The sequence below is a fragment of the Amblyraja radiata genome, chromosome 2 (assembly GCF_010909765.2).
Source record: "Amblyraja radiata isolate CabotCenter1 chromosome 2, sAmbRad1.1.pri, whole genome shotgun sequence".
NCBI lineage: Eukaryota > Metazoa > Chordata > Chondrichthyes > Rajiformes > Rajidae > Amblyraja > Amblyraja radiata.
The window spans coordinates 21597205-21615920 of NC_045957.1; the positions used below are offsets into that span (position 1 = coordinate 21597205).

At 39.7% G+C, this 18716-nt stretch overlaps 1 protein-coding gene across 1 annotated transcript in view; it reads left to right on the top strand.

The window, feature by feature from the left end:
- The window catches only part of mtrr (5-methyltetrahydrofolate-homocysteine methyltransferase reductase), a 61471-nt gene that overhangs the window by 12708 nt on the left and 30047 nt on the right, over positions 1-18716 (top strand). Inside the window, exons 7-9 of the mRNA XM_033042931.1 lie at positions 13421-13574; positions 14546-14634; positions 16536-16716. Of these exons, the coding sequence (XP_032898822.1) occupies positions 13421-13574; positions 14546-14634; positions 16536-16716 (424 nt within the window). The remainder of the gene's footprint in view (positions 1-13420; positions 13575-14545; positions 14635-16535; positions 16717-18716) is intronic.

Consider the following 18716-nt stretch of genomic DNA (forward strand, 5'->3'; position numbering starts at 1 on the left):
AGGGAGATCGGGGAGTAACAGAGTTGGGGATGTTGCATTATTGATTAAGCATGTCACAGCAGTGGCCAGAAGTGACATTATGGATGGTTCATCTAGTGAGGCTATATGGGTGGAGCTGAGGAACAAGAAAGGGACGATCACGTTGCTGGGAGTGTACAACAGGCCCCAAAGTAATCAAAGTGAATTAAAAGAGTAAATATGCCAGGTGTTTGCAGGCAGCTGCAAGTCTAATAAGGTTGTCGTAGTAGGAGATTTTAACTTTCCCAATATTGACTGGGAATGTCATAGTGCAAAAGGTTTAGACAGGGTGGAATTTGTCAAATGTGTTCAGGAAAGTTTCCTCCAGCAATATATAGAGGGCCCCACATGAAAGAGGGCAAAGCCTGATCTAGTCTTGGGAAATTGGGAGAGGTAATTAGATGACATGTTTGTGGATGAGCCTTTTGGGACAGCGACCACTGTTCTATTAGGTTTAAGATAGTTATAGATAGAGACAGGGTGGGCCCACAAGGTAAAATTCTAAATTGGGGCATGGCCATCAATTGTATATTGGACAGGAACTTGTTTAAGTTGATCGGAGCAGGTTGTTTGAAGGAAAAGGAATGTTAGGAAAGTGAAATGTTTTTAAAAGTGTGCTGACAAGAGTCCAGGATATGCATGGTCTTGTTAGAGTGAAGGGCAAGGCAGGTGAGCATATGGAAGCTTGTATGTCGAGAAAAATTGTGGCTCTGGCCAAGAGTAAGAAGGAGGCATTGAGCAGGTGTAGTCAGCTGGGATTAGGTATATTTCTGGAGGAGTTTTGGGAACTGAGGAGCAAACTAAAAAAGGAATTCTGGAGGGCAAAAATGGGACAGGAGACGGCTCTGCCAAATGACAGTAAGGATTATCCAAAGAGATTGTATGTACATAAAGGGGAAAAAGGGTAACCAGAGAGAGAATGAGACCCATCATGAATCTGTGTGGAGCCACAGGAGATGCGTAAGGTCCTCAATTAGTATTTTTCCTCCGTTTTTACTGTGTAGAAAGACATGTGGACTAAGGAACCTGCGGCAGGCAAAGGAAGTATCTTGAGGGCAGTCAATATTAGGGTTGAGGAAGTGCTGAATGTCCTAAAGCGTATGAAGGTAAACACATCGCTCAGGCCCAATCAGATATATCCAAGGACACTAGTGGGGAAACTAGAGAGGAAATTGCAGGTGCCCTGGATGAGATTTACGAGTCGTCATTAAATACAGGTGAGATGCCCGAAGACTGGGGGGTTGGCAAATGTTGTGGCTCAATTTAGGAAATGCTGCAGGGAAAATCCTGCAAACTACAGGCCAATGAGCCTAATATCTGTGGTTGGAAAGTTACTAGCGAGTATTCGGAAGAATAAGATACACGTGTATTTAGATGGACAAGGGCTGATTAGCGATAGTCAGCATGTTTTTGTACATGGGAGGTCGTGTCTCACTAATCTGAGTTTTTTTAACATGTGACCAAATTGGTTGGAGGGCAGAGCTGCAGACTTTGTACATATGACTTTCAGCAAGGCATTTTACAGTGTTCCACATGGTAGGCTGCACTGAAGGTTAGATCCCATGGGATCCAAGGAGAAATAGATGAATGGATAGAAAATTAGCTTCATTGAAGAAAGCAATGTGTGATCGTGGAAGGTTGCTTCTCGGACTGGAGGCCTGTAACTAGTGGTGTGCCTCAGCGTTTGGTGCTGGGCCCATTGTCGTTTGTCATCTATATCAATGATTTGTATGAGAACGTACAAGGCATGATTAACAAGTTTGTAGATGACACTAAAGTGGGTGGTATTGTAGATGGTGAAGATTTGTCAAAAATTGCAGCAGGATCTTGATCGGTTGGGCAGATGGGCTGAGGAACGGTTGATGGAATTTAATATAGAGAAATGTGAGGTGTTGCATTTTGGGAAGTATAACAAGGGTAGGACGTACACATAGTAGGGCTCTGGGGAGTGTTGTAGACCAGAGGGATCTCGGAGTACATAGGTCCTTGAAAGTAGCATCATATGCAGTAATGGGTCTGTCCCATTTAGCTGACTTTTTAGGTGAGTGCAGGAGACTCTGCGCTCGCTACATGGTCGCCACATGTTCGCTGGTGGTCTCTGGCGAGTCTCCTTCATCCCGCATTCTGGGAAATAGTCGCGGCCTCAGTATAGTCGCCGCAAATTTTTCAACATGTTGAAATATTTTCTGCGACCAAAAATTGGTTGCCATGGAGATAATCGATAATCCTGTAGTCGTAGGTGCAGTTGTAGTGGGGTCGCCATATAGTTGTAGGTAGTCGAGATAGTCGTAGGTAGCTTTAGTTAATCGCCTTTGCTGACCGGTCATTTTCGTTGGCTCATTGGGGGAAAAAAACGTAAGCAGGAGTTTTCAGAACAAAGGATAACCGATCGGTAACGTTAAATGTCCGCCGAACTTCACAGCTGTGTATCTCTGGCTTATTAAAAGTTGTCTGGTTTCTTAAAAGTTGTCTCCACCCCTTCTCCCCCCCCCCCCCTTTAAAGGACTTACCGTACACTGTGCTTTGCCGTCTTAATTACAGCGCCAACCTTCCTGCTCATCGCAGTGTGTGTCTGTGTCACCTTGGCTTTGCACAGTGTGAATTTCAGACAGCGCTCCCCCCGCTTGCCCTGGCCCCCGCCTTTGCGATGTGTTTGTGTTTGTGTGTGTGTGTGTTCCACTCTGACAGACACTGTTCCAGTTCCTGGTTTATCAGGCGACTGCCGGCAACTTGACAGTCGCCGGCAGTCCGCTGAAAAATCGCCTAAGTGGGACAGGCCCAATAGGAAGGTAGTAGAATACAGCGTCGAATCAGTGCCTTTAGCCCAACATGCTCACACCAACTAGCATGTCCCATCTACACAAATCTCACCAGCCCGCGTTTGGCTCATAGCCCTCTAAACCTGCCCTATCCATTTACTTGTCCAAATGTTCTTAAAGATTGCAATAGTACCTGTCTGAACTATCTCCTCTGGCAGCTCTTACCATACACCCACCACCCGTAATGTTAAAAAAAGGTCACCTCTCAGGTTTCTATTAAATTTTCCCCCCTCAGCTTAAACCTACGTCCTCTAGCTCTTGATGTCCCTACTCTGGGCAAGAGACTGTGCATTTACTCGACCTATTCCCATCATGACTCTGTACACCTGTGTACGATCACACCTCATCCTCTTGCGCTCCAAGGAATAGAGTCATAGCCTACTCAACCAGAACAATAAAATCATGATAAACTGATTTTATTTAGTTTGTCAAGATGTTGGGCAGAGGAGGTTCCCAATGGTCAGAACTAGCAAAACAGCTTTTTATGATGATGTGGTCTGTGGGCAAATCTCAAATGTGTTTTAAAAAGTGAGGAATATGGAAATAGACAGAAATTTGCAGAATGCGTGGACGGGTGGCAGATGAAATTTAGGGGATTTGTTGGTTAACAATGAGGACGGTTGATGTGCCAAATCACGTTGGCTATTGCTAGCAGTTCCTATGTCTTTCAACTTCTTGTCACACCTATCCTGATTGGAATAAATAAGAATCCACACTGTTTCCCCTGTCGACAGACATCAGTCGCCCTCTATTATTGGCCTATTTAGCTCAGTGCTACATTTGACTCGAGTCCAGAAAATGTCGGGTAGCAGTGAGAGCCATTACAATTATAAATGTGGTGCCAGAAAGATTTATATCACAGGGCTCGCAGTTCAATTGTTCAGTGCTGACAATGTATTGTGAACGGTTCTTTAATTCAGGAGACTTGACAAGAGCAAGGATCAATACATTACTATGCTTATGCAGCAGCATACAGTTGAGAATGATATTCCAGTCTTGGATGGAACTGGTGATTTTGTTCCTCCTGAAGCCTTTTGTTATTTTCCTCGCCTTAATCCTTTATGCTGTGAGAGTCTAGAGTTCTATGTTGTATTCCCCAAAAAATCAGAACCGTGATAAATTGCTTTTCCTTGTGCTTTCCCCTCATATGCAGAGTTGTGGGGCTCTGTAAGACAGACGTATCCCTGTTCACTGTTCCCTGTTTTTAGCTTCCTTGGTTGTTGCAGATTCTGGGCTATCTACAATAATTAGCAGTTCATGACCATTTTATCTGTAAATAAGTCCTTGGAATTATTCTCTCTATTAATTTTCAAAGGAGAAATAAGACTACAGCCCAGCAAGCTTAATATTAAACAGCAATTCAGCTAGTTGTGAAATTAATGTTCACGACTCCCAATCAGAGTATTGAGCTCTTTTAACCCTAAATGTACTGATAAACATAAATCATTCCAGTTTGCTGTACAATGATTGCAATCTTTCTCTTTGTTCTCTGCCCAGGCAAGTTAAGGTCAACTATTCAACCTCTCTACTATTCCAATGAAGACTGACAAATAGGGCAGACCAGTGATCAGTTAAATTCTCTTTTTGAAGGATAGTAAAGCTGATATTTAACAGCAGGATATTTAATGCCATTTACTATCATTCGAAATCCATTTTATTTAAATCATTCAAAATCTTAACCTGCTGGTTAACATGTGAGCACCCAATTGCAAGGTTACTGATTCAGTATCATGTTTCAATGCTACCAAACCCCATATCTGTTGACACTAGGAACTGCAGATGCTGATTTACATAGAAAGACCCAAGGTGCTTTAGTAATTTAGCTATTCAGGCAGCATATTTGGAGAATGTGGATCCGCACCGTTTCGGGTCGGGACTCTTCTTCTGACCCAAAATGTCATCTATCTACGTTCTCTAGAGACGCTGCTGACTTATTCCAGCACTTTGTGTCTACCTATAACTGTTGAGATGGATTTAAAATAGCCAACTACAGATTTACCGCCTTATACCTCACTATTCCGTGAGGGGAAACATCTTTTTCTAAACTCCAAGCAATACAGATGCATGCTGACTTACCTCTTGTACAGTAAAACTGAGATAAACCATCAACCCATTGTTCTCAAGTCTCAAAGGTTCAGCATCTGGTTCACCGTTCACATTAGTTGTGTTATCCCACTTTCGCATACCCTCTCTACACACCAGGGACAATATACAGTGGCCGATTAACATACAAACCCACTTGTCTTTGGGATGTGGGAGGAAACTGGAGTGAATGTTGGGATTGAATCCGGGTCTCTGGTGCTGTGAGGCTGCAACTCTACCAGCTGTGTCACTGTGCTGCCCTTAAAGCTCAGCAAGGCCTTGTTTCCTATTTGCTGGCTGTGTTTTCATGCCCTCTTTAAACTAGCTGGATTCAATGAAACATTTATTGCACTATTGTGTACCATCTTGAATAAAAGTGAATTAATGCTTTGTTGGAACATTAATAAGAATAATGTCCAATAGTCCTGTAAATCTGTCAGTCTGGCACCACCAAAGGCCCACAGGTGCTGAATTACCAGAATTTTACTGTATCATGTTCACTTATGTTAGAGTTCCTTCCTGCTTCCACTCGTTCTATCCGTCTTTGGTTTCCTGTAGGAATTATTCTTTTGATATGCCTCCTCCTGCACGAACTCGGGAGAGGTATGTAAGAAAGATCTGGTGATCTATAGGTGAGAATAGCTCTGGATTAAGCAGGCATTCCAGGTGCTCGATGGCACCTGCATGAGAATATTAGAATACTGACATCCTCTTAATATCCTGAAATCAATTTTGTACATTTATTTGCATGATTTAAATATTCTATTATTTTAAACTTAAACATAATTGAAGAATTTGAATGATCCGCTTGTCATCAATGTGGTATCATGTTTCATGGTGTGCATACTTCATGGTTCTGGTACTGAACTTACAAATAGAAAAGGAATGGAAGAAGCAGACAAGGCAAGCCAAACAATTGAAAAATGTGAAGGAGTTCAATTCTTTTGACAGGGCGGTCAATCAATTCAACAACTGGCCTAAGGTGATGAGAGGTTAAATGTGGGAAGGTTAACTCTATTACTGTCATGCAAAAGATTGCCTACTATATTTATCTTTCTGTTTTGAATTCTGTGGTTCTTGGAACAGGATTGTCAAGATAGTGAATCAGTAAAGGGGGAAAAAAACATGATGAACTCCATTCTTAAGCCTTGCAAAGAACATAAACAGTTCAGCATTCGAACACAAAGTCTGTGCCAACCATAAAGCCAATTTAAACTAAACCCCGTTGCTGGCATATAGTGTATACCCCTCTTTTCTCCCATATGGCTGTCTAGAAGCTATATTCTGCTTCCATCATCTTCCCTGGCGCACGCTCCAGATACCCATCACTCTCTATGTAGAAACTTAAACGTAGCCCTCTCTTATTGTAAAGCTATGCTCTCTATTGTTTTTCATTTCCACGCTGAAACAAAAAATCTGACTATCCTTTCTCACCTCTTATTTTATACACACAACATAGAAACCTTCGAGCCTGCACTGCTATTCAATATGATCATGGCTAATCATCCAACTCAGTATCCTGTACCTGCCTTCTCTCCATACCCCCTGATCCCTTTAGCCACAAGGGCCACATCTAACTCCCTCTTAAATATAGCCAATGAACTGGCCTCAACTACCTTCTGTGGCAGAGAGTTCCAGAGATTCACCACAACAGTTCACCTTTTAACTACTGATACTCCAGTGAAGAGAATCCTCATTTGTCTCTCATTTTTGTTAATAGTCTCAGGTCCAAGCAAAATCCCCATGAACCTCTTCTGCACCATTTTCGAAGCCTCCAAATCCTTTCTCTGAGGGGAGAACCAGAACTGCACATAATACTCCAAGTGTGACCTATCCAAAGTTTTATTCAGCTGCGATGTGATTTGCCAAGTTTTAATTACAGTGCCCAGGCTGAAGACAAGCATATTGTATGTATTTTGTTTTAAACCAGCCTACCTTCTATCTCAAGGTTGGAAGTAAATGACAAGATCACGCATTCATGAATATTCTGAATCCTATTAAATCATTTACAAAACGTTTTTGCAAAACTGTCAAGTTTTTTTTTCATGACAAATGAGCAAAGTTAATCTGAAATACTTTGCATCTCCACCTCAGCCCTATATGCCGTGTGTCGGGATGTCTCCACTGACTTACCAATTTCTATAGATGAACTATACATACCATCATACCGGGATGCATCACAACTTGCTTTGGCAACTGCTCTGCTCAAGACGTAACTTCATGAGTGTCAATCATTGGAAAGTGTTTTATTATAAAATAGTCCAACTACTATTTGGAATATCATGACAGTAAATACAATGTACTAATGTGAAATAATGTTTTTATTAATTTTTTTATTTATTTTTATTTATATTTTTATTAGAAGTACAGTAAATTACAGTAATACACATCACGTATATCTTATTACATTTAGTTGTACCACATTTTCGAGCTTTAAAAAAGGTAGAAATAAAAGAAGTAAGGAAAGTGAGCAAGAGTCGTGAAGGTGCAGGAAAGTGTTGGGAAAAGAAAGCCCCTTAGAAAAGAAGTTGGAGAAGGAAGTAAATAAAGGAAATAGACCCTAGAAAAGAAAGAAAAAAAAGGAGAAACAATCGCTCTATTATAACACAAAACTCCACAAAAAAGGATATACCAACCGTGTTTTTTTGCCCCCCGTTACCAGATCCTGGTACCATTTATTTTTTAAATTACTATTGCACCTTGTGCTTGTAATAGTTCCATTAATGCAGACCACGTCTTTTGGAAGTGGTCTGCTTTGCCTGCTAGGAGGAGTCTCATCTCTTCCAGGTGTAGTGTTTCGAACATGTTTGAAATCCACATTTTTATTGTTGGTATTGGAGCGTTTTTCCAGAATTTGAGTATAAGCTTTCTTCCCATTATTAGCCCGTAATTAAGTAAGTTCTTTTGAAACACGTTTAGTTCGGGGTTACCTTCCGATATTCCAAAAATGATCCATTCTGCTTTTGGTACCAGTTTTATTTTAATTAATTTTGTGAATATTTCAAATATTTCGTTCCAGAATTTTTGGATTTTTATACAAAAAACAAAAGAGTGCGCTATGGTAGCTTCTTGAGACTGACATTTATCACAAGTGGGTGAGACATTGGGGAAAAGTTTATTTATTTTGGTTTTTGAATAATATAGTCTATGTAATGTTTTGAATTGAATTAGAGTATGTCGTACGTTGATCGAGCATTTATGCACATATAGTAAGTGTTTATCCCAGCTCTCTTTTGAAATTTTTATAGCTAGTTCTTGTTCCCAGTCTCTTCTAATACCATCAGTTGTAGGTATTTCTATATTTAAAATAATGTTGTATAAGTATGATATTAGTCTTCATTGCTTCATTCAGTAAGTCTGGAGGCATGTTATGATAGTCTTTTGTATATTTTTTCAGATAGTCACGGATTTGAAGATATTTAAAATATTGATTATTTTTCAAATTATATTTCAGTTGTATTGTTGAAATGATAATAATTTTCCCAATTCATACAAGTCTCCGAGCGTTTTGATTCCCATTCTTTCCCATTGTGTAAATGATTTATCTATAATTGAAGGTTTAAACGACGGATTATTGACTATTGAAAGAGATAGATTTCTTAATTTTAGATTCTTTTATTTGTTTCCAAGTTCTAATTGTGCTATGTATAATTGGATTTTTATTGTAATTTTTGTTATTCAGATTCATTGGTGAGAGGAGAGTCGCTCCTATATTGCACGGGGAGCAGTCCTCTCTCTCCATTACAATCCAGTCCACCTGCTGGGCAGAGTTGTCCAGCAGGTGAATCATATTTTTAATATTTACTGCCCAATTATAATAATAATAATAATGGATGGGATTTATATAGCGCCTTTCTAATACTCAAGGCGCTTTACATCGCATTATTCATTCACTCCTCAGTCACACTCGGTGGTGGTAAGCTACTTCTGTAGCCACAGCTGCCCTGGGGCAGACTGACGGAAGCGTGGCTGCCAATCTGCGCCTACGGCCCCCAGACCACCACCAATCACTCACACACATTCACACACATTCACACACAGGCAAAGGTGGGTGAAGTGTCTTGCCCAAGGACACAACGACAGTATGCACTCCAAGCGGGATTCGAACCGGCTACCTTCCGGTTGCCAGCCGAACACTTAGAACCATTGTGCCATCTGTACATAAAGTTAGGGAGCGCTAGACCACCCATCTCTTTTGGTTTACTAAGGTTCACTCACACACATTCACACACATTCACACACAGGCAAAGGTGGGTGAAGTGTCTTGCCCAAGGACACAACGACAGTATGCACTCCAAGCGGGATTCGAACCGGCTACCTTCCGGTTGCCAGCCGAACACTTAGAACCATTGTGCCATCTGTACATAAAGTTAGGGAGCGCTAGACCACCCATCTCTTTTGGTTTACTAAGGTGTGCTCTTTGTATTCTGTGGGATTTATAATCCCATATAAAATTTGTGATGTCTGAGTCCAATTTTTTGAAAAACTTTTTTGGAAGATATATAGGTATTGATTGAAATAAATATAGGATTTGTGGTAAAAAGATCATTTTTATAGCATTTATTCGACCTATTAAAGACATCGGGAGCGTTTTCCAGAATTTGATTAGATTATTTAGTTTCTTAAGTAAGGGACTATAATTGGCATTAAACATAGTGTGATAGTTTCTAGTAATTTCAATTCCCAAATATTTGAATTTTTCTGTGGCTATTTTAAAGGGGAATTTCAAGAGATGTGTTGAATCTTTCGGTTTTATCGACATAATTTCACTTTTGTTCCAGTTTATTCTGTATCCTGAGAAAGATCCAAAGTCCTCAATTAGATTTAATATGTTTGGTATACTGATTTGGGGTTTTGTGATATACAGTAGTACATCGTCTGCATATAAAGATATGATGTTATTTGAATATTTTGTATTATAACTGTAAATATCCGGGTGTGTTCTGATTTTTTCAGCTAAAGGTTCAATTACCAGAGCAAATAACAGCGGTGATAATGAACATCCTTGTCTATTGCCCCTTGATAATTGGAATTTCGTAGATAGTATATTATTAGTTAATATTCTAGCCGTGGGTTTGTTATATAATAATTTTATCCGTGATGAAGTTCTCTCCCATTTGAAATTTTTGCAATACTTAATGTTTTTATTAATTAAGAAAGAACTGCAGATGCTGGAAAAATCGAAGGTAGACAAAAATGCTGGAGAAACTCAGCGGGTGAGGCAGCATCTATGGAGCGAAGGAATAGGTGACGTTTCGGGTCTGACCTTTCTGTCCTGGGCCTCCTCCATGGGCAGAGTGAGTCCCACCGCAAATTGGAGGAGCAACGCCTCATATTCTGCTTGGGTAGTTTACACCCCAGCGGTATGAACATTGACTTCTCCAATTTCAGGTAGTCCTTGCATTCTCCCTCCTTCCCCTCCCCTTCCCAGCTCTCCCACAGCCCACTCTCCACCTCTTCCTTTCTTCTTCCAGCCCCCCACCCCCCACATCAGTCTGAGGAAGGGTCTCGACCCGAAACGTCACCTATTTCCTTCGCTCCATAGATGCTGCCTCACCCACTGAGTTTCTCTAGCATTTGTCTACCTTTTTATTAATAAATTGATTGGATAGCTTTTATGAACCTTCATGTTCATATAGGATACCAAAATATTATTTTGAATTCATCCACTCTTCTCCAGTTTCTACTTAAAAACATTTTTTGATACACTTACACGAAGAATGGAAACATGAATACAAAACATTGATAATGTGTTGTTGATAAGAAGGATGGTATGGTTGCAGTGAATATATTTGGTTTAATCTTCTGTTGGCAGATTTGTTTATTATACTTGGTTTCAAATACTCATTATTTTGTTTCTCAAATATGACAGATGATGGTTCTAAACACAGGCTCAGCCTTGCAACATGTAATACCATTCATTATCTACACAGCACATATTGTGGGCTATGTTGCATAGCTATTTTGTTTGTAATTTATTGCCATTGAAAGACTAACTTCCTAATTATTTATGTACTAATACTGTGATTATAGTTGTTGTGTTTAGTTGAAGCTAGGGAGAATCATTAATTAATGTGTACGAGAGAGGAAACTTTTTAATTTTAACATTCATATTTACCATATGCTGTCATTGAAGGAATCAAATTGTGGAGAAATTGAATTGTATCCTCATATTGGAATATTAAAAATATTATAGATGATGGAAATCCAAAATGAAAACAGAAAATGAAGGAAATGCAAAGCAAACATGCAACATCAATGGAAATGTTAAAAGCCTCTACTTCCTCAGACGACTAAGGAAATTTAGCATGTCTCCAAAGACTCTTAACAATTTCTATACAGTGCATTCAGAAAGTATTCAGACCCCTTCACTCTTTCCACATTTTGTTATGTTACAGCCTTATTCTAAAATTGATTAAATTCATTTTTTATCATCAATCAACACACAATACCCCATAATAAAAAAGCGAAAACAGGTGTTTAGAAATTTTTGCAAATTAATTAAAAACAAATGACTGAAATATCACATTTACATAAGTATTCAGACCCTTTACTCAGTACTTTGTTGAGGCACCTTTGGCAGCGATTACAGCCTCAAGTCTACTTGGGTATGACGCTACAAGCTTGGCACACCTGTATTTGGGTAATTTCTCCCATTCTTCCCTACAGATCCGCTCGAGCTCTGTCAGGTTGGATGGGGTGCGTCGATGCACAGCTATTTTCAGGTCCCTCCAGAGATGTTCGATCGGGTTCAAGTCCGGGCTCTGGCTGGGCCACTCAAGGACATTCACAGACTTGTCACGAAGCGTTGTCCTGGCTGTGTGCTGAGGTTCGTTGTCCTGTTGGAAGGTGAACCTCCGCCCCAGTCTGAGGTCCAGAATGCTCTGGAGCAGGTTTTCATCAGGATCTCTCTGTACTTTGCTCCATTCATCTTTCCCTCAATCCTGACTACTCTCCCAGTTCCTGCCGTTGAAAAACATCCCCACAGCATGATGCTGCCACCACCATGCTTCACCGTAGGTATGGTATTGGCCAGGTGATGAGCGGTGTCTGGTTTCCTCCAGACGTGACGCTTGGCATTAAGGCCAAAGAGTTCAATCTTGGTTTCATCAGACCAGAGCAACAAGAAAACAACCTTTTGGCAAACTCCAAGCAGGCTGTCATGTGCCTTTTACTGAGGAGTGGCTCAGAGAAGGCCACTCTACCATAAAGGCCTGATTGGTGGAGTGCCGCAGATATAGTTGTCCTTCCGGAAGGTTCTCCCATCTCCACAGAGGAACTCTGGAGCTCTGTCAGAGTGACCATCGGGTTCTTGGTCACCTCCCTGACCAAGGCCCTTCTGATTGCTAAGTTTGGCCGGGTGGCCAGCTCTGTGAACAGTCCTAGTGGTTTCAAAGTTCTTCCATTTAAGAATGACGGAGGCCACTGTGCTCTTCAGGATCTGCAATGCTGCAGAAATTGTTTTATACCCTTCCCCAGATCTGTGTCTTGACACAATCCAGTCTCGGAGGTCTGCGGACAATTCCTTCGTCTTCATGGCTTGGTTTTTGCTCTGACATGCACTGTCAACTGTGGAACCTTATCTAGACAGGTGTGTGCCTTTCCAAATCATGTCCAATCAATTTAATTTACTGTTGGTGGACTCCAATCAAGTTGTAGAAACATCTCAAGGATAATCAATGGAAACAGGATGAACCTAAGCTCAATTTTGAGTGTCCTAGCAAAGGGTGTGAATACTTATGTAAATGTGATATTTCAGTTATTTATTTTTAATTACTTTGCAAAAATTTGTAAACACCTGTTTTCGCTTCTTCATTCTGGGATATTGTGTGTAGACTGATGATAAAAAATAAATTTAATCCATTTTAAAATAAGGCTGTAACGTAACAAAATGTGGAAAAAGTGAAGGGGTCTGAATACTTTCTGAATGCGTTCTGAAACTATCACCCTATCAGGATGCATCACAACTTGCTTTGGCAACTGCTCTGCCCAAAGCAAGAAATTGCAGAGAGATGCGGAAGTCCCCCAGACACACAAACCAACCTTCCTTCCTCCCCTTCCCTCGACTCCATCTCCCTGTCTCGGGAAATCAGCCAACATAATCAAAGACCACTTTCAACCTGGTCATTCCTGTTCCTCCCCTCCCCTGTCAGGCAGAAGACACAAAAGCTTCAAAGCCTTATGAAAGTGATTGTATCTTTGTTGTGTTCTCATATTAAGTTTTGATCAGACCAGATTCCTTCATATATTGAATGAACTGTATTTGAGAATTACTAAGGTACAAAAATTATCCCAAACTACTGTGTTATTTATAAATTGTAGTCTCAGACTTTGAGAAATAATGTAAGCATTGTGCTCTTGGAATTAAATGTTACTTGACTTTTGATCAAAGGCCCCTATTTGCATCTCCCCAAACAAGTTTGATTGTGAAAAAAGTTATTGCTTGAATAATCCTTGAGCCGTTACGAACATAATAAAGTAGGCGTATTGTTACATTTCAGAATACATCAATGACATACGAGCCGGGTGATTCTTTCAGCATTATATGCCCTAATAATGGAAGCGAAGTGGAATACTTGATTCAAAGACTTGGCCTTGGAGACCAGAGAGACCAAATTGTTGATTTATACATTCGACCAAACAGCAAGAAAAAAGGTATATCTGACCATGTGGTTTAACGTTTCTAAAATTCGAAGAGAAATGGAGAAATCAAATGCATGTTAGACACCTGCTTTGCAGAGCTTCAAGCCCATCTTCTGTCTGGGCATGTTGCAGCCTTCTGGACTCGATATTGTAACCTACAACATCAGGAAACATGAGAGCACAAAAACAGATGTAGAATGCATGGCTTCTCAAGCTGCCTCACCATTCAGTACGGTTGTGGCTGATCTGCCTTCGGTTTCATCTCCGCTTCTATGCCAGTTCCACGTTGCTTTTAATTCCCTGATCTTTTAAAATTCTATGCATTCTTAAATAAAAAGCACACATTCTACACGTGTATTCTAGTTCTAGGTGTGGGCTCACCCAGCATCCTACACTACTGTGTCAGTACTTGTGCTTCTAATTTCCAAGCCCCTGTATAATATGCTATATACCTCCTTTACTTTCTCACTTATTTGTGTTTCACGAAGAATATGTCCCCGCTATACTCTATTCACTTGTTATGCTCATTATCGTTTGGCATTTGATAAATTCCCCCATGGTAGACTGATCCAGAAGATTAAGCTGCACAAGCTTAACAGTGACATGGTTGTATGGATTCAGAACAGGCTTACTGATAGAAGACAAAAGAGTTATAGTTGAAGGACAATAATAATAATAATAATAATATCTTTTATTGTCATTGCACGTTAGTATGCAGCTTCCAACCGATGTAAGAGAAAAGTTAAATAAATAAATAAATAAATAAGCCTTGTGACGTGACCATTCAGGTCCGTGAACAGTGGTCCCACAAGGATCTGTGCTGCGAACTCTGTTGTTTGCGATATATAATTGACATAAACATAAATATAGATGATCCTAAAACCTTTTATTTTGTGTTCAGGGTTGAAATTTAAATTTGCATTGCTGTTTTTACCTTTGTAAAAATTCTCTTTGCAAGGCTTACCAAACATGTACATTTTTAGGTGCACATCTGCCAGATTACATACCAAAGAAAAGTACCCTGCAGTACATTCTGACTTGGTGTCTGGAAATACGAGCAGTTCCTAAAAAGGTATGTGGTCAGATCTTGTGGAAGTATACAATATTGTACACTAAAGAAGCTGATTTAAATTTAGAAAATGTAATATTGAAATAAGTCAATACTATCATGCTTTTGAGAAAAAAGAAAATAGCAAAAAAATGTTGATATTATTGAAAATTTGGATTGAACAATAAATATACCATGTGATTATATTTACTAAAAAGCATACAAAGGGTATCTCTCCTTTACAAAAAAGAAACACATGCCAAAATTCCTAATGTCATTTAAACGGTGATAGATCTTATACAAATTGAAGCTGCTTAAAACAAATAATACCTCTGGATTTGGGTGAATTATCATTTAACATGGAGCAAACGTAGTAGATTAGGAATTGATTAATGGGCTACCTGTATACAAATAGGGTGATATAGCTCACAGACTCCCACTAATCCTATTCCCCAACCCATTGTTAAATATGGTATTAAAGATTTATGTAGAGATTGTAACAATGAATAGACACTATGCCTAACATGCCAAATGAAGTAGAGGGATCAACCGCCAAAACTAGAAGAACAATCTGTTGTTGACCCATGTGGCCAAAATACTGCATATAAATCACCTAAAACGACACCAGATCTTAATACTCCTCATGCAGTAAATTTCTGATGCTCCAATATCCACTTGTGTACAATCCAGATTGTTCACCATCTGGCTCATTTGGTGATATTTATTTCCATTTCCCCCCTAACTCACTGGGGCACAGTTTCCTGGTCTGTTGAAACCTACCGAGTTCACTGATACCACCAAAGTACTGAGCAAGCTGAATTAATATAGTTTTCCTATAATGACTACTATCTTCAATTAAAAATAAAACTGGGCAGGCTACCCAATCCTATCCTTGACTTCATTCATGGCAAAGATCCCAATTAATCCCCAAATTTCTGTAGCTTGCCTCTGGGATTCAGTGCCAGGTTTGGGAGGATTAGTGGATTAACAGTATGCTGCACTTTTGTCTACATTGAAACATAGAAAATAGGTGCAGGAGGAGGTCATTCGGCCTTTCGAGCCAGCACCGCCATTCATTGTGATCATGGCTGATCGTCCCCAATCAATAACCCGTGCCTGCCTTCTCCCCATATCCCTTGATTCTACTAGCCCCTAGTGCTCTATCTAACTCTCTCTTAAATCAGATAATGAAAGGCTATTAAACGGAAAAAAAATTACTCTGCATCCCTCTCCATTGATGCTGCCTCACCTGAAGATTTCCAGCATTTACTGTTGTTTTTCTAGTATTTCAAAAGCCAAGCATCCATGAAGCACAGTGATTATCAGCAACATCAGAATTGTATTCCACCATAGCGTGTGACCTTGTGAACTGGCCTAACATTCAACAAGTCATTGCCAACAAACTAAGAAATGACCCTGGTGTAATGAGTGCTGTGAAAGACCATATGGGGAACACCAGCATGAAACATGGAACAGCACAACACACTTCCCACGTTATCTGTGCTGATCATGATGCTATTTTCTCATGACCTTAGAGAAGGACATTTGACTCCCCAAATCTATGCCGGCTATGTGAAGACTCCCACTAATCCTATTCCCCAACCCATTTTCTTGTACCTTATTCTTTCTTGCGTGCCTGTAAACTTCTCACCAAACTTGACCAGGCGCAATTCAGAACAGCCAACTAACCATCCAACCTACACATCTATGGGATGAGGCTGGGGACTACACTATGAGGAAACGTATCCATTTGTGTGTAGAATGTACAATCTCCACACAGACAACACCAGAGATCAGTACTAACTGTTGGCTGTCCCTGCCACCCTCGAGGCTAATCTTAATCTCTTTGGGAAAAGATTGAAATTAAATGCTCACCGTTTTTCAATGTAGGATTTTTGATTGCATTTTAATGTTTTATGTTTTAGGCGTGCTTTCGAGCATTAGTTGAATACACTTCTGACCCTCGTGAGAAACGTCGATTGCAAGAACTAAGCAGCAAACAGGGTGCAGCAGATTACAACCGCTATATTAGAGACTTCAATGTTTGCCTTCTTGATATTCTTAGATCACTGCCATCGTGCCATCCACCATTTAGCCTACTTATTGGTACGTTTTTAACCCATATTTTCCTTGTATTCTGAATGTGTAAGAAAATATTAGTGAGCATGTTGCAATATTGTCTATGGCTGAGAAGTCTTCATTTTATTTTGGAATATTTTGGTTTTGTCTCAATTAAATCTCTAGTATATACTACTGGGGAACGTGTTAAGCTTTGTACTTGCTCTACTTTAGAGTCCTTGCGTCATGATAAATGAAATATTTTTATTTTTTACAATTCAAAATGTCTGTACAAACTTCATAATCTCGTTTTCAATTTCAAAATGGAAGTTTATCAACGATTCAGTGTGGGAAAGATATTTTTTTGCTGATCTTGCAGATCTATCATAGTTTTGCTCAAGGTGAGTTGGAGAATTAATTCTTGTGTAATAAGGGCATTGTTTATACTATTTAGGGAAGTATCTAAGAGCTTCTAATTTAGTATATAATTTGTGACAATTGGTATCTATTGACACATACAAATATGAGCATTGTGATTTCAAAGCACCATGTGCTGATCTTAATCCATGGCTTGGTCCTTATTTTTCGGTTGGTTAAACTATCAGTTTCATGGTACTGGGTCCACTTTGAAGTCATTTGAGTATGTCGACTACACTGTATTCACCCCCATTTTCAGTCCTGTTGGGAGAAGAATTAGTCTTGTAGTTTAGTATATGACTTTTAACCAGTTTTCTGGAATCCTCTGCATTAATGTTCGTCACAGATTTAGATAGCAACATTAAGAAATATATCTGCACATCGTTCCTAATTAATAGGGGACTCGAGAGACTGCACATGCAAATGCAATCTGGTGCAAAAACACATTGCTGGAGAAATCTGCTCAACCCACTGATTTCTTCCAGCAATTTTTGACTATTTGTCACTTTCAAGGTCAAGTTATCATGGCTGTCAAGCGAGTGTTTACGTACTCTGCTTTAGCTAAGCAATCATACGAGTTGTGTGTTCCATTACTGTTATCTTTTCTAGTGCTGATTGTGATTCTGTGCTAGTGTTGGTACTTGTGCTGAATGTTGATGATAAGTAACTGTTGCAAAGGAGACATCTAGTTTGCTACCACAACTTTGAGTATTCTGAATAAAAACAAGTTTGTCTCAAACCAGCTTTTACATTGCAGCACAGTTTGATTTCTCATGCATTTGCTGCTATCTTCTGAAGATTAATGACCGATTGAAGCTTAAAGCGCTCCAAGCCCATTGTAGTTTCAGATTTGGGGTGTACAGTTTGAGCCGGGCATTACATCACCTATGAATGGATTTTGTCCTCAGGCCGCCCTTCCCTTCTACATGAAGAGTACTCATCTGATCCCTTCGAGACCAAGTGTTAATTGTACGAATGGATCTTTATGCATTCTGCCACAAAGGAGTCATCTTGCTGGTCCTCTTTCAAATGTTTGTTTTTACTCTGAGAAGTCAGTAGATATTTATTTACCACAGTTGTAGCCAGTCCCCTCATCATGAACTTGGTATTCTCCAAGAACATTGAGACTAGAACCAAAGTTTACACCAAATTCAGGTGATCCAACATTGAGGCAAACTGCATTGTTTTGCATCATGATCTCCAGCAAAATAGTAAAACACGTCATAGTTAAAAGTCACACTGAGAGCATGTAAATCATGCAATTATATTTTCTACTGTTTTTTTGGCTAGATACTTAGATCTGATTACAATATGTTGCAATAATCATAAATTTTGTGATGCTATTTAGAATACAGCTGAAAAATAATTGTATCTAAATTTTAAAAAGCACTTGGAGAACTTTAAGAAATTAGATATGATAGTTCCCATGACTTGGTGCACTGCATAGTTCAATAACACTGCATCATGAAATGTAAAGGAAACCAGGGCAAAGTGAGAAATACCTGGTACATAATTTTCCCTTTGGGTCCTTCTGGTGGATCTGGCAATGTGCGGCACAGAGAGGTCTAACACACAACAGTGTCCTTGCACGCTGTTGGATGCCATTTGTGTACTTTCATTATGGCACAATC